At 37.3% G+C, this 25,000-nt stretch overlaps 1 protein-coding gene across 10 annotated transcripts in view; it reads right to left on the bottom strand.

Annotated features, from left to right (window-relative positions):
- ZEB2 (zinc finger E-box binding homeobox 2) overlaps positions 1-25,000 on the bottom strand; it is a 132,558-nt gene that overhangs the window by 6,956 nt on the left and 100,602 nt on the right. For 7 of the 10 annotated variants that reach the window (XM_019663528.1, XM_019663529.1, XM_019663530.1 and 4 more), the window contains 6 exons: positions 19,728-19,772; positions 12,547-12,735; positions 11,636-11,850; positions 8,932-9,040; positions 6,029-7,995; positions 4,461-4,641 (listed from right to left, as the gene is read on the bottom strand). In XM_019663528.1, the coding sequence (XP_019519073.1) occupies positions 4,461-4,641; positions 6,029-7,995; positions 8,932-9,040; positions 11,636-11,850; positions 12,547-12,735; positions 19,728-19,772 (2,706 nt within the window). The remainder of the gene's footprint in view (positions 1-4,460; positions 4,642-6,028; positions 7,996-8,931; positions 9,041-11,635; positions 11,851-12,546; positions 12,736-19,727; positions 19,773-25,000) is intronic. The other 3 variants (XM_019663534.1, XM_019663527.1, XM_019663526.1) reach the window with 1 other exon arrangement.

The raw sequence follows: 25,000 nt of genomic DNA, 5'->3' as shown, positions 1-25,000 counted from the left end.
AGTTATGTACCTGTAAAAGAAATTAGGAAGACATTTGTTGGTGACTACTGCTTGTGCTGGAAATAAAGAAGATTCTAATAATCTACTTCTAGTCTATAGCTAATAGTCTGAAGAAAAAAAAAGTATAATTCAAACCACCCAAGAACCACTCCTTCACTTTTGGAAAAGATGTTTTGAATGAGGTAAACTGGATAAGAGAGAAGAGAATTCCAATGGAATGCCAAGAGTTTGGAAAGAAAACGTGTTTTTCCATTTGATAAGACCATTGTAATGGAAGTTCATTTAACAGGAAGCAGAAGTGTTATTTGGGAAAAAGACAGAGGTTTGCCTTCCAGAAAACTTTAAGTTGCTATATGTAAATTTGGTCTCTCTTGAGTGTTTTTGGACTTTAAAGAAAAGGATGCCATCAGGAGCCAGGATAAGACATTTCTGCCAATGGCAATTGTTGCACAGGGTCAGGATGGTGCAGTGTTACACGGGGAAGATGGGTTCTGGAGTCTAACTGCTTGAGTTAAATCCATCTTTTACAACCAGCTGTGTAATCTCAGGCATGTTCACTCCCGTAAGGACCAAGGTCCTTGTCAGTAAAAGGGAGATCATTTGAGGACCTGACTTGTGGACTGGGCATAGGAGTAAAGGAGACAACATAGATAAGAAGAGTGTTTAATGCAAGGATTGCGTGCAGTAAGCAATTAATGTTTGATACTTTTTTGCATTCATTAATACATTTTCAATAATTTCCCAAGTTGTGAGCAAGATGCATGTATCAGGAGCAGAGTACATGGAAGAAAGGAATTGAAATGGAGAAAAGAGAAAGTGCAGATGAAAAATTTCTCGGTGTTTCAGTTGCTACAGCATGTAGTGGTAGAACTGTCCTAACAACTTCCTTTAGATATTATTGTCTCATCAGCTCAGGAGCACAGAAAGGTCCACCAGACAGGTCACTTCACGATTGGCTGTGTGACTAATTTTGAGTGAATGTCACGGTTGATGTGGCTCTCTCTTTTCCAAAGAAATAAAACACAAAGCAGTGTCCTTAGAACGAGCCCTCTCCAGGACAAGTTTCAAAGCCTGTTAGAAATGCTTGGGGGGTGCCCACTAAACTGCAGTCTGTTATGTAAATATTCTATGGTTACAGGCAAACTATTTGGGGGAATCCATTTGATAATAAACAATATGCTTACAATCAGAATATATAAATTCTGCATTATGAGCTGACAATCTGAAAGAATAAAATGTTCAGCTATTATGTCACAAAAAGAACAGAACTTGGGAGCAAAGCGTGGGGACTTTTCACCTATTTAATGTATTAAATCTCTAAAAGTTTCACTGGTAAGTATTTAATAAGTTCAATTTAAATAGGAACAGACTTAGACATTCCTCTCTTTTTAACATGTTGGACTGGTTTACCAGATTCAAATCAAGACGTCCTGGAATTAAATTTCCACATGAATAAGATTCAGAAAAACATCCAAATTGATATTGAATGAGCAAAACTTTTCGAGGGTAATTTTTTTTTCTCTAATATAGAGGTTCATGATTCACCTGACAGCTAGAATGGTAACTGCAGTTAATAATTGGAAGATTTGTGGTATGAAAAATATTATCGTATAACTGAGAAACAAAATTCGCTAGTAATTTATTTAAAACTTTGATTTTATCTACTTAAAAGTAGAAACATTTTTATACTTTTCTCAATAAGGAAGGTTTAAAAGCACCTACCACAATGTCTCAACAGAGAAAGTACTCAATAAAGGTCAGATTTAAATTTTAGTGGAATAGAAATGAGTTCTTAGCAGTACCTAACAGGAGTTTCAGATTTTTTATTTCCAAGTACTTGTTTGTGACAATGAATCCTATCAAGTCAACATGTATGTAATGTTTCTTTCCTCTGTCCCAGGCCCAGGTCCCAAGAAAAGCAAGCCAGCAATACACCATTGGTAAGGAAAATTAAGCATTATATCTTTGGTGTCTGTCTAGGAATAAAACAGGTTGAGGTAAAAGAACACAGGATCTCAAGATGTGGCTCATAATTTCCTTCTTAATTTAAACTATTCCATACGTTAAACTGCAGACAGATGTTACAAACACACTTTATCATTGGCACATTCATAATCAACACATAATCAAATGATTCAATTTCATTTCCCAACCTTAGAATCAATCAGCCCAAAGACCATTCTCACTTATAATTTCATAGCATTGCATTTTCAAAGTATTACTAGTACTTAAAATAAACAAATAAAAGGCTTGTGGGGCCCAATTAGGAAAGGAACATGGACTAAATTTTCACAAATATCATGAAGATAGAAAAATTCATGAAGAATTTCACTTTGACGGAACCTAATACACTGACAGTAGTAATGTCATGAGATGTTTGGTCAAGAGACCAAAAAGTTAACACACTGGAAACTTGACAAGCAAGGAAGCCAACGGGAGGATAATTAGTCAGGCAATTAGAGAAACCATTGGATGGTTAGCATCTTGTTGCTAAGCAATGTTTCGAGGCAGCAGATCTCACATCTTACAGGATTAGAACATTTTATTTTTATTTTTTAAAATACAGTATGTTTTTCAAATTGATTATGCGTAGTTGTGTTTGTCAACTTTTGGATCTCTCAATTATCTATATACCTATGACATTTATGAGCTATCTAATTGATAAGAAATAAAGATATTGACTGGATGTCAATATGGATGATAGCCCTCACTGAAATAAAAGTTGTACACTCACCATGTAGTAAATGATAGAGTTTGCATATGGTCATATAATAAAACCAATCAGAGAGGGAAAGATGCCTTCAGTGATGTGCCTATTGTAGCTGAATAATGAAATACAAAATATATTTGAGGTTCATTAAAATATTTAAGTAAATTTAGGTATGAGAATATCTTTACTTTAAAAACACTGAACTAGGACTTGGTACTAAAGAAAATATCTTTGATATCTACCAAAAAGGACAAATGTAGGGCAATTTTGGTATTTCAAACATCAAATTATATCACACAAGTATAAAAAGTGCTGAGATTGGCTATTCAACGTAAGTTGCCTTCTAAGTATCATTAGTTGAACTTTTAAAATAATAGTGATTAATATCAGACAGCTGAAGAAAAAGAAAACTGGGTTGGTTGGAGTAAGAGCACTGGTGTTTATCACCCTTGCTCTCTTCACAGAATCCCTCAACACTTCATGTTATAGAACTCACCTAACTTTCCCCCCACTCTCAGGCTGATTCTGGTCACTTGTGCTGACTCCTGCACATGCCCAGTGAGGAAAAAGGGAAGATGGTAAGTACACGTGCTTCCCAAAGAGAGTTTTCAATTTCTCCAAAGGGTGCCAAGTATTTAGACAGTCAAAATAACGACAGAAAGTATCACCCATTCCTTCTTCTTTTTGCTTTTCCTTCTTTTGTCTCTTCATCACTTCCCCCCCACCCCAAGCATGAATGTTAAATTATTATTTTTTCCTCTATATTACAATGTTTTATACTAGGCTTCTTGGTTTAAAATGAGAGTTTTTCTACAATTTCCCCCTGCCAATATTTTGATTGAAATCCTACTCTTTCTTTTCCCATCTAGGGCTAGGACAGCATGCCAAATTTCTAGTGGAAAAAGTCGGAGATGGCTTAGAGACAGGGATGAGGCTGAGTTACTTTGTTGTTAAGGGTGGAGGGAGAAAGAGGGGGGAGGGAACACAGGCGTAGCTCCACCACAGAGCTGCAGAGTGGATCTTGGATTGTGGGAACTAACATTACTTCCCACGATGGTACTTCACCGTTATTTGAGAAAATTAACCCACTGTCTCTCTACTCACAGGGAAGAATTAGGCTGCTATCTGGTCAGCCCTACAATTGTCCCAAGCTGGAAATAAACTAATTAAATTTAGAAAGTTTCATTTTAGTCTTCTAAATGTAAGCAGTTTCAGTAGCTCATTTGGCCTATTACTTTACTTATGTCTTTTCTTTCACAGAACTAGCACTTTCAGTTTATTCAAAATATGGCCAATTTATCAAAACCAAACAGCATCACACCTAAATCATGGCTTACTTGATTTTTAGATGATGAAATTAATACAGGATTGACTACATTTTTTTTGTTATTAAATTTTTACATATGTAGGTTCATCACAGCTTAAGTATTTTGAAATTATTTTCAATAACTGGCTTGTGTCATGCCATTTCATTGCCGGGGCCATTTAAATATACCTTTGACATGATTTGTGAATTTGGTGTACAGATTAACTCAGAAGATAGAAAGACAAGCACACTCATAAACACATGAATGATCCAATAAACAGACAACCTAAAAAAGTCCTACTGAGCTAGGCAAAAACGTTATTTCTTCCTTGTTGAAGGTATCAGCATATGTTACATCTTATGTTGCACAAGTGTACTCATTAAATATTATGAAATGTACAGCAGGCTGGGAAGCTCTAACTAGCTAGTCAAAGTCACTCATACCTGTGTGTTCGTATTTATGTCGCAGAAGGGAACTGCTTTTCTGGAATGTCTTGTCACATAAGTCACATGCATACATGCCACTCTCTGTCTTCTTGATCTTCTTTCGAGACAGACAGGAGTCGGAGTCTGTCATGTCATCTAGGCCTGACATGTAGTCTTGTGCTCCATCAAGCAATTCTCCCTGTGATAGAATCACACAGTTCAACACAGTCTCTTCTCTTTGTGTTTATACCAAATAACCTCACATAGGCTGACATTTGGAGAATCTCAAAAGTGCTTGCTATTAATCAATCTAGTTGTTTTTCTTAAACTTATTACTTTCCATAAACAACATATGAGGTCTTACATTTCAACAAAAATAGAAACCTTCTCTGCCCTAGATGGTAGAGCTAATTGTTTTCCAAGGATAGAAAATGGTCAACTCTGAAGGTGAGAAAAACATGAAATTTTCTGAAAAATCCTTAATTTTCTTTATATCAGGACATATCCATGAGTGAAAATTCAACATCAGAATTTGTGTATTTTCCAGTGTGCTTAACTTTAGAAATGATCAGTAGCTGTACAGACCTCATTTTAATTGAATATTATATTTAGGTACAAAATGTTATTATTATGCAATCTATTTAAATGTATGTCTACCAACTAAGGGCCTCGAGCTATATTTTTATATTTAATTTTCTAATTTGAAATAAGGAATATTAATAACACTTTTTATCAATGTTCTATCTATGTTAAAACAGCCTTCAGCATTGAGCAATAATGAATGTGGATCAGTAAATTATTAAATTTCTTGATATTTATTTTGTCTTGATCCAAAGGAGTGCAAACTTGCATGATAACATATATTTCCATTTGCTAGTCCACAGTTCAGTTTTCTTAGACTACGTTTGCACTAATTAATATTAGAGAAGATTAAATAGGCTTAAATACATTTACAAAGAGGGCAGATGTACTATAAATTGGAATACTGGAACAGCTGTCATGGAGGTGCACAGCTACTTATGCTCCTATTTTGCAAAAAGGGATTATACTCCATGATGTTAAAACATACCTGCTTTTGTATTTGAAAAACTGTAAATTATTTACTAGTTTGAAAATTATACAAAAAGTCATGTGGAATGTAAAAAATATAAGTTTTTAAAAATACGCTTCAAAATAAACTATTCCCTGTTAAACCAAGTACATATCAAATTCATACTTGCATTATTGAAAATTGTAAACATCTGTTAAAGTATATGACTATTATAAATGTTAACTTTTAGTATCTAGGTAAATTATAGCAAATATTGTTATCAGTGTATAATTCTAAAAGCAGATGTATCGATTTAAACAAATCTCAAAAATAAATATGAAGTTCTTTATCTTTTTTAAGGCAAAATGTGCTTAAATAGTAGCATTCCACTGTTTCTCCATTTAACTTTCTACTTTGGATTCAAGTTAAAAACAAACTCATCTCTTTCTGCTGAAATCCTAGCGCTTGATTTTTTTCGCTAAGATTTTTTTTTCCCTACACCTACATAAATAATTTTCACCTAGTCTTTTCACAGCAAAAAGATATATCACCTTACCTGAAATCCTTGTTTCCGTTGGTACTTTCTCCTTTGCTGCATATCAGCAAAAGTAGCTGCTCCAGTTGGGTAGGTATAGGCCATATGTGGTAGGAAGCTCATCTGATCCAGTCCTGGGTATGGTCGTAGCCCAGGGATACTGGTCTGGACTGGTGGCATGAAAGTGGCAGGGGGAAATGCGCTTTGTGGAGGAAGAGCTGTGTATAAAGGTTTGGCACTAAATGGGTTCATGCCGAACACTGGGTTAGTGCTTTTGTCCAGATTATTTGAATTTGAAAACTCCTTCTTGATAAAAGTCAAGTTTAGAGGCTCATCTGAGTTTTCAGATGATGAAGAAACACTGTTATGGTCTAAACTTATGCTGCTAGCTTTTGTTTTGTTCTTTGTGGCTATAATACTTTTGGGTTCTTTCATTTGTTTTGGTAATGACAAGTCCAAAGGTTCAGCCTGGAGCTCCTCGGAAGAGAAGCTGTTTGGAGTGTAAGAACTACTGTGGGAGTTTTTAGAAGACGTGGAGGAAAGATTTAAGGGAGAAGGAGTGTTACTCCTTGAGTGGTCCAATTTTTCAACTGGTTTAATATTGGTAAAATGGGAAGGTTTTGTTAGCCTGAGAGGAGGATCACAATTCGTAACACTGTTGTGGAGTTCTGCTATAGATGGTGATGTGATGGAGTCCATAGGTTTTACAGGAGACCTGGGTAGTAAAGAGTCTTTTGTGGGAGGGTTACTGCTGGGAGCTAACGGCTTGGAGTTCCTTTCCAGTGATGGTGACCTGGAATTTGAATACTGGTAGACTTTTCGTTGCTCAAACCATTCCTTCACAAATTCCTGAGGAAGGCCCACGGCAATGGAAATTTTCAGCAGTTCATCAGAGTTGGGCTCCATGTTCATAGCATAATATGCTTTAAGTACAGACATGTGGTCCTTGTATGGGTTGATGGGGCTTGTCATTCCTTTCTCAGAAAGTACAGATGACAAGAGGAGGGCTTTATTATCAACAAAAACTCCGGCTTTGTTGGGGACTATGTTTTCATGAGGTTGCAGGACTGCCTTGATCTCTTCATTCATTTTACAAAGGTAACGTTCATGCTGATGCAAGGGAATGGGGCCAGGAAAACTTTCTTTACAGAACTGGCATGAAAACGGAGTGGCTATGTTGTGGTTCTCAATCATTTTATCATCGGTGACCAAATCTATTAAAGTACGTAGCTTCTCTTTCTTTATGTTACTGATCTGTCTCCTGGAGTCAGTAGTCAAGCTCTGGAGGCAAGCTTTGGCTTCATTGACTTTTTCTAATGTATAGTCAATAATACTTTTAGTGGCACCATTATGACTCACTACTGGAAGACCTACAGGTGGAATATTAGGAGAGGTAACTCCTTGTTCCTCAGGTTGAGAGCATGGATCCTTCATGTGATAACCTTTCAACTTTGAAATTTCTTCAGCCTTGCAGTCCATTTTTTGCCTGGAAACCGTATTGTCCACAATCTGTAGAACCTTTTGTACCTCGCTTAAATTACTATTCATTGTGGGAAATCCGAGTAAAGGGGCTTCCATCCCTACCCCTAAGTGCTGCATTGGACTCTGAGCAGATGGATGAACTCCTAAAGGGCTGGTGGCTCCAAGTGCACCGTTCATAAAGGGACTAGTGCCGCTAAACCCGTGTGTGGCCATAAGAACTTTATAGTCATTGAAGTCTAGTGGTTCTGTTTTAATTTTCAGTAAGCCTGTTTGTTCAGACATACTAAGTGGTTTTCCATTCTCCAATTTGTTTCTTAACTGTGTAATGGCTGAATTAGTAGGAGAAGAAGAAACAGAATTAGGGGAAGAACCCGTCTTGATATTATTTCTCATTCGGCCATTTACAGAGATTAAACCAATACATTTCTTGCTGCTGATGTGTGAACTGTAGGAACCAGAATGGGAGAAACGTTTCTTGCAGTTTGGGCACTCGTACGGTTTTTCACCTAGAACGATAATTAAAATTAGCATTATATGCCTTTGATTGAGTAACACCTGCAATTGTCTACCACAACAAGAATCTGTACAAACTAAATGAAAGGAACATAATGGGGTACCTCTACATTCTAGGTGCTTAGATTAGAATTATGTGGCCATAACTGTTTCTGGGTTTTATCTACCCTGGAAGAACATAATTCAAGATGTTAGCCATGTAAGGTGAGGGCTATCTCGGCCTTTTTCAGCCAACATCCCAAATCTTGTCTTGCCATCGGCAGCCTCCTATTTAAACATAATGTCAGAGTAATGTGTGGTCAATAGCACAATAAAGATGTCACAGTATTTAAAGGGAAGTGTAGCCCTGGCTTTAATCAACTCTGTGGAGATTCCATTGATTCCACCAATCCAACTAGTCCTTTGAATAACATCCAATTTGGTAATAAAATGCTTGGCAGAGCTATCAAAATAGTTATAGTGGAGAAATCTCAGTGGTAGGATATTGTTCTGTAATCTACAGCTCTCAGGAATCAAGGAACGCGTATCATATAAAAGCTCTTTCACAAAATGTTTCAATTGTTTTCTTTCACGGTTAGGTATCAAAAATGAACATCCTTCATAATTTGCCAGCTGAGTTTCTTCAGGTCAAAAATATGTAATCTGTAAGAGTTTTGAAAAGGACAAAAAGGAGCTTCTAGATTTTGTAATAAATCAAAATACGAGCAACTTTTAGGCAGGAACAGCATTCCTCCTCTTGCTTACCACCAAGATCATGCTGTTGGTGGTAACGCAAGTCTCATGAACACCAAGCAGGCACACATAGTTTATGAAATAAACGGATAGTTCCAAAAAGCTACAAACAGGGTTGTGTAAATTTAAAACAGCCTCTTAAAATTCCCCTAACGAAACAGAATGAAAATGCGAGCACCAGCACCTCTGCTACTCACCACTGTGAATTCGCAGGTGTTCTTTCAGATGGTGTTTATATTTGAAGGCCTTGCCGCACTCTGTGCATTTGAACTTGCGATTACCTGCTCCTTGGGTCAGCATTTGGTGCTATAAAAGAAAGACTGACATCAGTTTTGTGCAGGAGGAACAAAGGAAATTTGTTACAAATATTTTTAAAAGGCCTCTATTTTTCAGACAGGCCAAAAGGTTCGAGTGCACGTTTATTTATTTGCCCAGTCTTTCAGAGTTGCAATAAAAGTGATAATGTTGGCAATAAAATCGGAACAAAAAAAAAAGTGTTTTCACATGTGCATCCAACAGTTGCTTTAGCATTATCTCGGTAGTATCTTTTCCAAAATGTGTCTTTGAGCCTTTGGAGAGGAGGACGCATAATTGTAAAGATGTTTGTGGTTCTCTGTGTTTACTGCAAATTCTAAAATCTCAAGATTCCCTGTCGTCAGGCAACTATTTTGTCAAGAAAAAAAATAAATACTACCCTGAAAATTCTAAATAGTCTCCAAAAAACTTCCCACAGAAATAAATGATTTTATCAATTTTCTTATACTGAAGCAATACTAAATTTGAAGAAGGAAAAAAAACCAAAACCTCACATACAAACAAAAAAATCCTTGACTATAAATACTTCATTCGTTACAGGATAAGCATGTTTAAATAGCCCTTTCACTGTACCAGTAGCAAATGTAAACCCTGTTTTTCCTGAGGTGTTGCATATCAGATTTGATTCATTATCAAATGTGAGAGACAACATCTTGGGTTATAGCTACTTGAGCAGTTTTATCACAGGCCAATAGGAAAGACTTCAACGACTTTTCATTTTCCTTTTTCAGTACTGTGCTAGGGAGTAGGGACAAAAAAGAGAAAAAAAGTTTTCTGAAAAGACACGTTAAAAGCAGTGAAGATATAATCCAACACAGCTGACCTTTTTGAACAAGAGAAAAAAAGCACTGTGACTTAGAATCCTGAAGGAAAAAAAAAAAAATACAGTCATCCACTCTGGATGCTCAAGGTAGGAGGTCAGCCTTTTTCAAGCAGCAATGACACAAAAGCCTTTTGCAAAAAAGACAGCACAGAAACGGTATGACAACTGCTAGGGTGTGCTGAATCTTCCCACATTCCTAGTGAGACAGATGGTGTTACATGGGACACAGGGAGGTTTGTTCAAACAGCAGCAACCTTCAAAGATCAAGCGGAGCCCAGCCCGCGGAGCGCCATTGAGGGACCAGCGCTCATATGTTGCTGAGTTGCATAAACAAACAGCAACAGCTGCTTTGTCTCCCCCCACAGCCCTCAGAGGACTACTATAAACTTTAGTTGTGCCACTGTTAATATGATACAATCATTTTAATTTACTAATTGTAAATGCCATGAGCAAATGAGGGGACTTTTCAACACCAAAGCTACCATTCATAATGCGCCAACACAATCACACTTCTGCATGTGAAATTTAAAGCAGTTATGCTAGATAAATATCTAGGCACTTTTTTTTTCCTAGAGTTTTTGTGCATACAAGCGAAGGGAGATAAACTGTTACATAAGTGTAACTATGCAAGTGTAGTTCTTATAACTGAACTTTGAAAAACATTCAGGTGACAAGCCCAATTAGATACAAATGGAATGATTTATGTGACCTGTTCTCTTAAAATAGTAGAATTCTATAATGCAGTATCATCACCATTGCTTGATTGTTTTGCTTATTCACATTTTCTTTAATCCAAGAGAATAAAGCCCATAAGAAAAAAAAGAAACATAAAAATTTTATAAAGTATCCTGTTTAATAATTTTTAAAACAGATATGGTGGCAAAGCTTATATAGGGTGATTCCAGCTCAGTAGGCCCAGTTATTGGGACTTAAGGCACACCATTTCTGTTAGCATCCGAACATATCATAATATCACTCTGCAGTCAATTCTCCCAGGAGGACAGAAAGAGCAGTTTTGCTAAAACATTTAAGAGACACTGTGAATCAATCATATTCAATCGTTTTAAGGATTTAAGAAGCTCTGCTTACCTGTCCAAGATAGAGGTTTTATTTTTAACACAGTAAGCCCAAAAAGGCAAAGTAATTTTCACATTTAGCAACAAATATGAATATCAAGAAGGGATCATTTTTAATGTATATCCAACATTTTAGTATTAATCCAGTTTATTTTTAATATATACACACATCTATGCTTTTAATTTTTTTCCCTTAAAACACTTAATTAGATTTCATAAACTAGTAGCAGCTTGTAAAAATACTCTAAGTAATTGAAGGTGTTATGCGACAAATGAAAGAAATACTTCTTTTACTATGGCTTAGATCCTATATGAAAATAAAATTCTGAGTAAAACGGGGTAAAAAATGGAATTAAAATTGCTGAGATGTTTAATAATGTATAATTAAAATGCTACAATTTCATTCACTTTTTGTGGAACATAAAAATGAAACTAAAGTCAAGTTAAAGTGCAAATAAAATTTCTAAATTAGAAATTAACACACTCATTCGATCGTGAACATAAGACTATTAAATCATATTAGAAGAGACCATCAAAAAATCATTTAGACCTCAATTAAAGCTATTACCATTAAAAGATCTGCATCTTCAAAATGCCATGAAAAATTAATAATGATTGCCAATCAAAGCAATATCGTTTCTCTAAGGGGTTATTATAGAAAGAAATCACTTAAAACCAGCCCCCCACCTGATCTGTCCCTGGCTTGTGCGTCACCATATGCCGCTCGAGCTGGGTGCGGTAGGCAAACGTGTAGCTACAAAGAGGGCAGGAAAAGTTCTCTTCATTCTTCTCGTGGCGGTACTTGATGTGCTCCTTCAGTGATGTCAAGCGCTTGTAGCCCCGGTCGCAGTAGGGGCAGGTCAGCAGTTGGGCAAAAGCATCTGGAGTTCCAGGTGGCAGGTCTGTAGCCGAGAGACGAGAGGGAGAGAAGCAGGCCAAAAGGTCAGTAAATCAATGGCAGCTAATGGGCTGACTGCCCGGGATGGTATGACAGGAATCACTGCAATCTGCTCCACGAGAGTGCCATCATTGCACTCGGCCTCCGTGCACACCAGTCCCCTCGCACACCCAGGACAGACTTGTTGGAATCAGCTCACACTGCGCTAGAAAATTAATTAATTACTTGAGCTTTTTTGGGGGAAATTTAAACAGCTGATAAATGAGGAAATTCTCTTCAGGTGACTGACAGTTCATCGTAAACCTTTAGTCACGTATGACTCAGGAATTCACAGTGTGAAGGAGCTTTTCAGGTATCCATGAAGAAGAACAAAAGGTTAGGGTCAGTGTGGCTAGACTTTTTTTTTTTCCCCTCAAAAGTGAAATTTTTCAGAAAGCTAGGAATCAATTTAGATATTTTTATCTCTTAGAAATAGGCTCTAATTGTTCTTGTTCTTTATTGGATGTACAAATGACACAAATTTGCTGACAAAAAAATTTCACAATACCCTAAAATTACAGTTCTAATCTTTGCTCATGAAATTCCATGCCTCTGCAGCTGTTCTTCAAATTTTAAGGTAAACACCCAGGCATGTAGTGCATTTGTAATTGTAACAGCTGCAGAGGTCAGTATAGTGGCTAAAAATGAATTACAGCCTCACCATTTTCTTCTTGCCCATTGGCCTCCGGCGTGCCAAGGCGAGACAGCTCCTCAGGGGCCTCTGGGTAAATAATGGCTGTGTCACTGCGCTGAAGGTACTCCTCAATGCTGACTGCATGGCCATCGCGTTCCTCCAGTTTCCTTTTGGCAAAGTACTCCTCAAAGTCTGATGTGCAATTTGCATTCTTAACTGAAATCATAAAAGGAGAATAAATGTCTTTTCAGGGCCTTTTTCCTTAGAAGCCCCAGCCTGCTTACATCATTGCTAGTAAGAAATATTGACTGGCAAAAAGACTACAAATACCACTTTATTTGTAAGAAATGTCACAGACGACCGATTATTGGTTGAATGCTTAGTCTCATAAAATATATCAAAAAAAAAAAGAAAGAAAGAAAAGGAAAGGACAGTGCTTTAAGTTAAATAGGCACATTTTCTTTTGTTCCAGGAATACTGACCACATAATTCACAAAGAAGGAAAACAAATTTTTTAAAAATATTTTTTATGGAAAATTTTTGAAAAACAGAACTACATTCTAAGATTCATAAACATGAGAAATAATACAAGCTCAAAGCTACTTTACTAGTCTATATAAAACTTCCTTTTCTTTGAATAAAGTTATGCTTAATTTTTTATTGTCCACTAAACTTAACGTTCCTAACCACATATACATCCTGTTGCTAAATATAAGCTTTTAACCCTCCACTCTGAATATCACAGATGACCAGGCCTACATAGCCTGAGACAGATGCGAAAGGACAAATATTCCTAGAGAGATAATAATGCGACTTTTGTTAAAAAAAAAATCATGAAATGTGGTAGTTTGTCTTTTCCTATAATTTCAACATTTAACTCAGTATTTTAAAGCTGCTAAAAATAAAATTAAGCTTACAAATGATAGAAGTAAAATAAAAAGTAACAGAATGAGTTAAGAAAATGGCTATATGGCTGTGTGATTTTGATATTATTTTTAAATTTTGTAATTATGACTCTGTTCCCATGAAATGAGTAACAGTTGTAAATCAATTTTTGCAACTTGTGTCAAAGACTAACTATATTTGAAACTACTAGTTGTGTTTCTGAAATAAGCTGTGGCTTAAATATCCTAAATACATTTTTTATGCATAAGACAGCATTCAGAGAGTGACTATTACATTATACTCTAGAATAAGTAGGTGAAAAAAAATCCTTTGCTTATACAATTAATGGTGGAGCCCTACCTTCATAGTCTCTGAAAGCAGTTAACCTTGATTCCACTGTGAGATTCTTCATCTCACCTTCTCTGCCATAAAAGATATTATAGTACTTGTCATACTAATTCTGCTTGGCAATGTGTGGCAGGGTGATGTTCAAGCAAGTCAGTCCATTTTTATTTTTATTTTTGGCTTTCACTATTAAGAACTTGTGGATTATAGATGAGAATAGAAAGTGGAACCTTCCATTAATTCAACAAGTGTTTACTGAATGCCTGGTATGTGACAGTCATCATGTCTTGTTTTGACAAGCAAAAAAGAGATTCAGTCTCATGCTTCTGGAAGTCATGAGAGCAGTCAATTCAAGTGATATTATCTAAAAAATGAATATAACATGGCATACTCAAATAAGTATTATGAAAAGAAGTTGTATGGTGGTATGAAAGAAGTAACAGAGGGACCTGATAGAGTCTGGGAGATCAGGAAAGCTTTAGTTAAGAATACCTAAGGGCAGGGCCGGCTGAGTGGCTCAGTTGGTTAAGAGCTCGCTCAAGAGTTTGAGCTCTGAGCAACAGCGGTTCGAGTCAGCCCGAGCTGAGCAGCCGTGAGCTGCCAACAGGTGGCGGGATGGCTCAGCTAAAAAAAAAAAAAAAAAAAGAATACCTAAGGGCCGGCTGAGTGGCTCGTTGGTTAAGAGTTGGCTTTGGGAGTGTGAACTCTGAGCAGCAGGGCTGCCGGTTCGGATCCCACATGGGCCAGTGACGCTGCGCCCTCTAGAGCTAAGATGGTGAAGAACAGCTCAACCTGGAGCTGAGCTGCCATGAGTCGCCCGGACAGCGTAGGCTGCAGTGGGACTGCAGTGGGCAGCTGTAAACTGCCATAAGTAGCTTAAGTAGCCGGCAGCCAGCGTGAGCGGCTGGCAGCCGGCAGCCGGAGAGAGCTGCCAGGAGTGGCTGTGAGCGGTCATCCAATGGCCGGCGACCGATCTGCCTCACCCAGGAAGAGCGCAATGATGATACCAACATGGGCCAATGAAGTGATGTCCTCCACAACTAGACTGAAGAACAAAAGGACAGCAACTTGTCTGTTCCCCTTCCCCGATTCCCCAACGTTGTTCCCTCCTCCAATTTCCCAATAAAATCTTTAAAAAAAAAAGAATACCTAAAGTTTAACTTTAGGCGCTGAGGAATAGCAGCAGTGACTGGAAAGAGCATGCAGCATTTCAGGATCTAAAAGTACAGTGCTGGACTGCAGAGAGCGGAAGTGGAGCAGCGCGATGTTAAGGGCGGAACCAGACCGTGCTGCGTGTGATAGCCCTGTGAAGTATATGGGTTTTATTCTAAGAGAAACAGGAAGCCATTGAAGGGTATTAAGCAAGGAGGATAGTTGGATGAAGTTATGGATTATCTGCATTTTTTTTTAATGACAACTCTGGCTATAACGTGATAAGGATTGCAGGAAAAGTCAATTCTGGAAAATCGGTTAGGCGTCTCTTGCTATAGGTCAGGCCAAAGATGAAGGTTAAGGAATTGGTGATAGAGTCGACACGTAAGTGTCTGGTTTTGAGAGAGACTTCAGAAGTAAAATCACTGGACTTGGGGAAGAACTGGTTGTGCCAAAGAGGGTGAGGCTAAGGTCCTCCCTTAGGTTCAGGTTTTTCAAATTTGATGTACAGTAGGTGGCATTCACCAAAGCAGGGAGCTGTAGAATTCTAAAGACTTGAAACTATGAACTAGTACATTGGATTGAATAAAAGAAAACTGGGGAGCATTACACTTTGTAGACTATTTAACTAAGCACTAGAAATGCTAAATACGGAGATTTCAAACCTTACTCTTGCCATTCCTACTTCTGTTAATCTTAACAAGAGCAGCAGTGTGATTCCAAGACCCATATTTCCTTCAAATATAGGTTTGGAATGTGCAATTGTGGATTAAGATTTTATATCTTGAAATATTGCTTAAAACTTTTCTTTGACTCTAAAGTCTTACATGTTTTCTTAGGAGAATATGGACATAGAGTCAGATCACTTTTCCACTGATATACTCATGATGCTATGGATGTTTTCCAAAGGATACTTATTGGTGATGATTGTGATGGTGTCATTTAGTTTGCATCGTTAAGTCACTAGAGAGTATGAAGGAACTGCCAATTTGCACAAACTATATGTTTATTGTTTTGGATCATCAAAATAACTTCAGATCTATCAAAGTTCACCTTTTGCTTTTAAGGGCAAGAAAATATAAAGCAATCAAAATGGTGGATTCAAGACGAACCTCTTTGTAACAACTTGACTGATTTGACCAATGACTGACTTCTTTTCCAGCACTGTGGCAGTCAAAAGTAATGTAATAATGTAATAGCTCTCTTCTGAACCTAGACCTACTCAAATGTAAACGTCTCAAGACACGATTTAGTTAAGTTTTCCCAGAACATTGTCCCACTTGAAGATCTTTAGTCTTAGTAAACATGGATGGATGTACATTTAACATCCTAATTTTATCTTGATATTTCAGCAACTATTTGAATGATCTGGCTATCTTTACATGAATTTTAATTTGCATATGAATATTTCCATCAGAAATGTAATCAAATGCAAATTCAATTGGATTTGCATTAATAGCCTTTTGGCTTAAAAGGGAGGAAAATTCTGATTTTTCTGGATAGGCAAACTAAACTGCATGTAGATACATCACTGGTGTTTGGAGAGGCAATTCACTTGCTAGATCAAATTTGACCATGTTAGACTTCTATGTCAAGTGTGAGGGGACAAAAGACATCAAATCATGTGCTCTCATTAAGGATCACTTTTGATCATTTTTGTATGCGGAGCATTGAGTATATTGCCTAGAAATTAGTAGACTCTCAAGAATCATTTATGTAATATATGTGGAATAAATTATGTCTTTAACACTAATCTCGGTGTAGAAATCTTCTAGTAAAAGGAAGAATAAGATAAGATACCTACAGTTGAGCTAGAAACTTAGACCTACTATTCAAGCAACCGTAGAACAATTATGTGATAAACTGTAGTGAGGAATCATAAATGCTTGCAAGAATTCAATAGGGCCCAGATGAGTATTCAAAAAGGGTTTCATGAAGAAGATAGCACTCAATCATTTACATCTATTTGCTCTATCAGGATTTTTACTCATGTGGTATAGATATGCTACTAGTTATGTATCTCAATATCTAGAGTCACTTAAGTGGGCTTGGGTCTAGTCTTCCATGAACTAGGTATTCATCATCATGGATATAATGTGGGTTTTCCCTGGTGCTGCATGGGTACTAGTAGCATATGGTTTTCTTACCCAGCACAACATTCTCTTTTGCCTGAGAACAGCTTCCCATTTTCCCTATTGCCAAACCTTATGATACTCAGGGCAGCTGCCATGTTATTGCACGATCTTGCTCCCCTAGCCATAGTGGATTCTGCACCCGAAGTAAACCGGCCTTAGATTTCTATTCTCCCAGCCAAACTGTTGATTAGTCCAGGGGTAGCCAACAAATCCAACTGAGTTCAGTAAATTCCTTCACTATGATTTTAGGACTTTGTTCCAAAGAGGACATCAAGGCAGTTGTTGTTTTTTACTCCAAGTGACTGTAGCTATATGATGTAGAACAAAGGAATTGATATATCCCACGTAGAGTAAGAAGATTTACGAAGGGAGAGAATTAAGCAGATATACAGAGACAAGATGGCAAGTCCAGACAGTACATTCCTAGCTATATTTGTTCCTGAGGCCAAGCTGCACCTCTGTCTTTCCAATGGCTCTGTTTTCAACCCTCCTTAGATTCTGTGAGTGGGAACATTCTCTTTTCTAACTTTAGGTTGTGTTGTGTTTCAGTCTCTAAGATCCCAAATCACTCTAATTGTTATAATACTAGAACAAATAATGGGATTACATTCTGCTTATTCTCAACATTGTTAGGAGGGATGAAGTTTTGATTCTGTTTGGAAGTTCACATTTTTGGTTTTTGAAAATATTTTGTACTACTGTATAGTGGACACAAGAATGATGTAGAAAATTTGCTAGAAAGTTGTAGAATTCCCCACTGCATTTTTCTCGTCTAAAATCAACCTCATTTTCCTTTTTCTTTCTATCTTTTTTTTTTTTTTGGTAATCCTCTTCACTCCTTGGTCTCCTTGGTCGAACTGCCAAAACACACTGACAAAAGATATTTGCATGGTATTTATGATCAAATCATAATAAAAACTCACAGGAAATCTCAAGTAATTTCTTCCCATACCTCTCCAGAGATTTTGCATTTAGTCCTAAAATTTACCCTAATGTCTTGCAAATATCTCAACTTTCCCTAAGGTCAAGTAAACTTCTCTATCTAGAAAATAATTTAATTAATTAAAAATGTTTCCTCATAGCCACATATATTGTAATATTGTTAGGGTAAATTTCTAGATCCCTTCAAGTCGGAAAAGCCTCAAATTTCTTGTAAATATGGTGGTCACTCTTATTAATGTTGCTTATTAAAGATACCTTCATAAGTATTTTTATATCTAGCTTAGATATTCATATGTTTACACAGATAATGGTGTCACTATGGACTGACTTTAAAAACTATTGCCTAAAAACAAGCAATGCTAACTGTAAATAAAAGAGACGTATTGGTCTTCAAATCAGTCAACCCACCCCACCTCCATAACTGAGTGGTTTTAGGGTACATTCTTAAAGATTCTTAAAAGTGAGTTTTACTTAGTGTTTACAGGTAGTTAAATTATAATGAGACCTTGATACTTAATCCTTCTCTCTTTTTCTTTCCCTCTTTACTTTTATCCCCTCGCCATTTATTTTGTTTGTAACAAGCATGTGTTCATGTAGGAAGACAGGTACTCTATTATCACTTGTCTAGTATGGGTTTAATTTTCATTAAAAATTGAAGAAATATATTTGAATATTATGCTAAACCATTTTAATAAACATCAAAATGAATAAATAATTCTTTTGAAAAGGAAAATATCTTGGAGGGCCTAGAAGAGCTAAAGCAAGCTTATGTAAAAAAACAGTAGAATCACTCATCCATCCCTTTGTTTAATAACTGTTTATTGAGAGCCTACTAGGGCTAGAGAGGGTGCTTGGGGATGAGGACACAGTGATGTTGATTGATAATTTTTCCTCTTCTGTGATTCTCATATTTAGAGACATGTACATAAAATGGTTGTAATACTATATATATATATATATATATTTCATCAGTATAACATAGAGATTATGCATTTATCATATAACCTGGCTTTTACTCAGTTCATACGTCCAGGCAAAGGGACCTGAAGAAGCAATTACAAATCTAGGTAACTGTGTTCATCATCTTTTTGAAAAGCAGTCTCTTCATTAACAACATTTTAGGGGATAAAAAAAAAAACCCAGAAAATTATTTTTAATTTAATCATTTGTATTGAATTTGTTAGTTTAAAGAAACCCATACTCAGCATTTGTTAAGGTATATACATTCTCAGGGCTCCTTTGTTTAAAGTTGACTAATTAATGGCATATAAGCATTTCATCATTAAAAATGCATGTGTGCCTTTCTGCACAAGGCTTCCAAAATACACACTGGCGCCCGATATCTAAAAAGGACCATGAGGGAAGAGGAAGGTCTTTTTCTCAGTACACAGCTACGTGGGCAACCCAACAGAGCCTCCGACTGCTAGAGGTGTGTGTAAAGCCAGGGAAGGTTGTCAAGAGCGACAAAGAACAGTGCCTGGGCTGGTCTCTCCATGCCTGCTCTGACATGGCTTTCTCCCGGGAACACACGTTCAGATGCCATTGAGAGCCCTCCCCCACCCCCACCCCCCATGTGTAAGAGCTTTAGGAGAAACAGTTGCAGAAGGAACAGGGAGATGGGAATCTACTCTTCTGCATAATCAAGTAGCTCCCTAAACAGCAGAAAGCAGCCCAGTCAGCGACAGAGTTTAATTCTAAAGTGAGGTTTATATTAAGGGATTATGAATAGCAAGATTTAGAGACCACTACCTCTTAGGCAGTTTTGATTGCTATGTATCCATACAGAATCCGGGCCTTTAAAAAAAAAAGAGAAAGAAAATCCAAGTTAGGTAATATGTATTATCTTTCACATTGCTATGGAATCTAAAAATTTGGAATTGGTATATTACCGAAAAGACTCTTAGACAATTTTACTATATTTTAGAGGGATTTATGAAGTAAGGTGCTTTTGCCCAGCAATTCAGTGAGCTTTTTATAGGCTTTCTGTAGAGACACATGACATGTAAGGATGCTCTAAGGCAGTGATTTTCAAAATGTAGTCCTCAGGCTTGCTGCATCAGTATTACCTGGGAACCTGTTTGAAATGCAAATTTTGGGGATCCACCCCAGACCTTTGAAATCAGCAATCTGCATTTGAACGAGTCCTCCAGGGGATTCTGATGCATGCCCAGTTTAAGAGTCACTACTCTAGGAATTCAACTCTCTGCCTCACCTGGCTAAATAAGGCATTCAGGAACGTGATTTTTGGAAACAGCACAGGATTCCTTTCATGTCAGGTAGCCTTTCTGACTATCTCAACCTCAGTTCATACCCTCCACCTGTGTTTATTAGATATCATCTGCATATCTCAATTTTTGAACTTATCATAGCGCATTGTAATCTTTCATTTACAGGTCTGAGTTGATAGAGACATGGGTCATGTCTTATTCAGCTTTGTATTACCAGTGCTTAGTACAGTGCCTGGCATGCAGCTAATGCTCAATAACTAACTAATATTTATACCAGTTCCAGGATCATTGGACTCCTCCTATTGACTCAGTTGTTTATTTTTAATTTTTATTTATTTATTTATTTATTTATTTATTTATTTATTTATTTATTTATTTATTTATTTATTTACAGCGGCTCTTGGCAGCTCACTCCGGCTGCCGGCCACTCACGGCAGCTTATGGCAGCCCACTGCAGCTTCACTGCAGTCTACACCATCGCTGGTGACCCACGGCAGCCCAGTTCCAGGTCGAGCTGTTGTTCACCATCTTAGCTGTAGAGGGCACAGCGTCACTGGCCCTAATGTGGGATCCGAACCGGGGCCCTGCTTCTCAGAGCTGGCGTCCCAAGCCAACTCTTAACCAACACACTACTGGGCCAGCCCTCAGTTGTTTATATTTTTAAATTTCAGTAGCCTCATCTGTAAAATGAGCCAGTATATGCTTTCTGGGGTATCTTCAAAGTTTCAGAAGTCCATAATTTCAGTTAATTAACTGCCTTAATTGATTTGGGTTTTTTTACTCATTGGCTAGGCCTACAGAGTTTTATCTGTATTCTTTTCAATTACAAACTCAAAGCAACAACAGCTTTCTGATGGAGGAACCACATATACAGATTAAGACAAAATATTTTGGAGCTGCCTGGAAACCACAGACGACGTCACAAGGAAAACTGTGCTTATTAAATATTTGTTGAGTGAATGAAGGAGAAACTTGGGATATCAGTTATTTCTTGTGGGAACTCTTGCTGTGAAGTGGAGATAGCTGCTCCTAATCGCAAACAAAGCTAATGAAACCAAAGCATTCATTAGCCAAGAAGTGACAGGCTCTTCTGGGTGTACACCAATTATCATTCTAAAATGACCCTCCTGTCTAACCTGCCAAGTACTACTTCTGTTTTGCACTCTGCAGAACCTGTCTGTTTCCCTATTTTTGAAAACTCATTGTATGAAAGTAACTAAAAAATGAAAAAAGGATAATTTGCATGACATATCTGACTGGATGACAAAGCTCTTCCATCATATAAAAATGCAACTGATATGCAAAAGAAGAGAACGACATACTTTATAATAGTATGACTCTCTCCTTGTGAAATATTTAGGTACTAACTGAATTATCTGATAAATTCACCTTGCACAATTGATTAACACTATATATCCATGCAACCCTTGTTGAGAAATAGATCATGATCAAAATTGTGTGGCTTCTGAAACTCTACCCATATAAGAAAGCTAGCCAATTTAAAAGTTTTAATTTAAACTCCCTGTAAGAGTAATAAGGGGACTTGGAAGTTATTAAACCAAGAAAATAATAAAGGTACAGAAACTTTCTTACTCTTTTCCCCACTTTCTCTATGTTAACGATATGACTCACAGAATTTATGCTTGAAGAGGCCTAACCTCTTGCTAGCATGCTAACCTTATCATTAAAATTACCAATTTAGGAGAGATATAACTTGCTCCATGATGTTTCTTGCTCAAGCAAAATTTTCAATCTAGGTCTAGATCTTTACCTGGAATTCAATTATTCTGGAGATACCCAAAAGGACTTTGTAAACCTGGACAGAACTGGCGTTTCTATGGGGTATTTAAGATGTGAATCCCTGATTCCATCCTTCCCAGCCCGGCTTACACTCTATTATCCTAATGCATTTTGTAAGGCATAAGCAGGACTGGCTGCATAATTTGTTGGGCCCAATGCAAAATGTCAACAGCAGAGCATTAAACCAAGGGTGAGGCCCTTCCAAGCACAAGGCCATCCGTGACTGTACAGGTGGCACTCCCAGGATGCTGACCCTGGGTATACTGTTATGAAGCAGCACTCCTGAGAACCTATCCCTCCCATGCCAACTAGTGTAGCTCTTGCTTTTTGTTTTCTTTGTTCATGCTTCCTGGTAAAATCTTATTAGAAGAAAGGGTAACGTGGGGTAGAGTTCAAAATTTATAGTCTAATCTCCTCATTTAACAGATGATACAACTAAGGTAGAGTGAGGTTCATGATTCATGCAAAGTTACACATACAATTTCTGGAAGGCCTGGATGGAGAATCCATGTATCCTGACTCTTAACCCATTACTTTTTCAACTATATCATAATGACTCATTATGAAAGAGAGAATGAGAAAGCGAGAACCCTACCTTTTTGGTTTTTCATCATGCCTAACTGATTGGTTATGATTTGAATAGGTTCTAGATGCTGAAAAGATCACTATGACCTTATAAGTAGTCCTAAATGACAACATTATAGCACCACAAATTAGTATGGGGAAAACCAATGTAAATGTCAACTTCAATACATTAATACATAATATATTAAATTTTAAACTTTTTTCTCTATTTTTCATTCTATGTCCCCACCCCACAGTTCATTTTGCTTTCCCATTTCACATATTACTTGTTTATCCCCCCACATGCCTAATGATAGCCTCCTATATGTGTTCCACTTCTTCAGATTAAATGGAACTGTCTTACCCCTTGATAATATCCCATCCCTCCCAGACCTTTCCAGCAGAGCCGCCATTCCTGCTTTCATCCGTCTTATCACACAGAGCCAAGGGGATGGGTCAACATACTCCTTAATTCACCTTACCATCCCAAACCAGTGTTCCTATTTTATTACTTTGCTCATCGTTTATTTGTTTATTCCTTTATTCTTTAATTCAACAAATAACCTGTGTATCAACCATCAAGGCTGTACAAACATTGTGTTTACTTGGAGGGACTATGGAGAAGAGCAAAGTTAACCTCTACCCCTCAAAAAGTTTCCAATCTGTAATGGTAATTTTTTTTAAGTTTAAGTCCTCTATTTTCGCCATTATGTTTTGTGACACTACCTGTATAGCTGAAATGACACGTGTCTTATTATTATGTTTATCCCAAGCTACCATTACTACCATCCTGCAAAAACTTCATTACTCCAAAGATAGTCCATGGGAATCCTGGCTTTATAGTGCTTTGACTTTCTCTAGTCCAACAACATGGGTGGTCACACTACGGTACAGGGCTAACCCTGGGATGATTCCATCTCCATGAACTAGAACTTGGATCTTCCACTCTCTGATTGCAATTTTCTGCCCTTCCCCATCATTCAGTTCCTCATTTTCCAGAAACAGGTACTTCATTGTGATAATTAGGCCCAGACAAGTCCCCCAGTCCATTTCACTTGTTCTGATTTTATACTTGCTTCAGTTCACCTTCGAACTCGACATCACTTCCATCCCTGCCCCTTATTCTTGTAGCATTCTTGCCTTGCCAAACTAAAATCCAGCTCAATTTCCCTGCTCCTGGAGTATCCAAAATGTCTGAAGGCACTTAAATAATTGTATTGACTTGTTTCACTCAATGTTGTCAAAATAGAATACCCTTTTATGATGATAATTGAATTTCTATACATTTTCCACAGCAATTACTCTGAATTTCCACTCCTCAATATTCCAATCCTTCTCTTATTCTCTTACTGTTAACTGGTGAACTTTTTTCCCACTTACTTCAAAGAATGCAACCCATATGATGTGAATTCCCTAAACTACCTTAAATTCAACCAAAATCTTTCTACCATCATTCTCCCTTTTTTATCTTATTGCTTAAAAAAAAAAAGTGTCTCTGCCCATAACCAGGGCCACCATCTAAAGCTATCCCTCACAACTCTTCTGATGACCTATACTCCATCTTTTACACAGTCTTACATTTTCAGCCTTTCTCTCTTTTGCACAGAGGCATGTTCAACAAGGCTTTGTCCTGAAGAAAATCTTCTCTGAAATTTGCAATCGCCTAAGGCACCTCTCTGTTTTCATATATCCAATATTTGACTCTATGCTCTGTCAGAACCCCTCTGTAATACTGAACACTTTTCACTTGAACCTACATAGTTTGTTGTGTTTGAAATAAAATATCTTACTCCATGTATTATTATTATAACTAACAATAATAATAATAATAATAATAATAATAATAATAATAATAATGGCTATCAGTCATTGAACACTTATTATGTCTAACATTGTGATACACATTTTACACACATTTCTTATTCATCTACCATTGTTTCATTTACCCAATTAAATGTAAGTTCTTAATGACAGTGATTATTCATTGTATCTTTCATGATGCCTAACAAAGTGCCGTGCACTTAGTAGGGTCTCCCTAAGTGACTATTGATCTGAATACCTAATAAGGTTATAATTATTTATTTGTAACTTTTGCCTTTCTGTCATTATGATTTTTGTTTTTCCTATTGGCACCATAAGATTTTTCATTCCTTAAGCACTGGAACTAGATTTATTATTTCTTTGAAGTTGCTTTCTCAAACCTCAGGTCAGGGCCGGCCGAGTGGCGCGATGGTTAAGAACTCGCTTGGGATGCCAGAGGGCCCCGGTTCGGATCCCACATATGAGGGCCAGTAACACTGCCCTCCACAGCTAAGATGCTGAACAACAGCTCAACCTGGAGCTGGGCTGCCTATGAGTCGCCGGCGACGGCGTGGGCTGCAGTCCCTGTGGCAGTGGATTGCCATGGGCTACCGTGTGTGGCCAGCAGCC

Source organism: Hipposideros armiger, unplaced genomic scaffold, assembly GCF_001890085.2.
Source record: "Hipposideros armiger isolate ML-2016 unplaced genomic scaffold, ASM189008v1 scaffold_394, whole genome shotgun sequence".
Lineage (NCBI taxonomy): Eukaryota > Metazoa > Chordata > Mammalia > Chiroptera > Hipposideridae > Hipposideros > Hipposideros armiger.
This window is presented reverse-complemented; position numbering and strand designations above follow the sequence as displayed.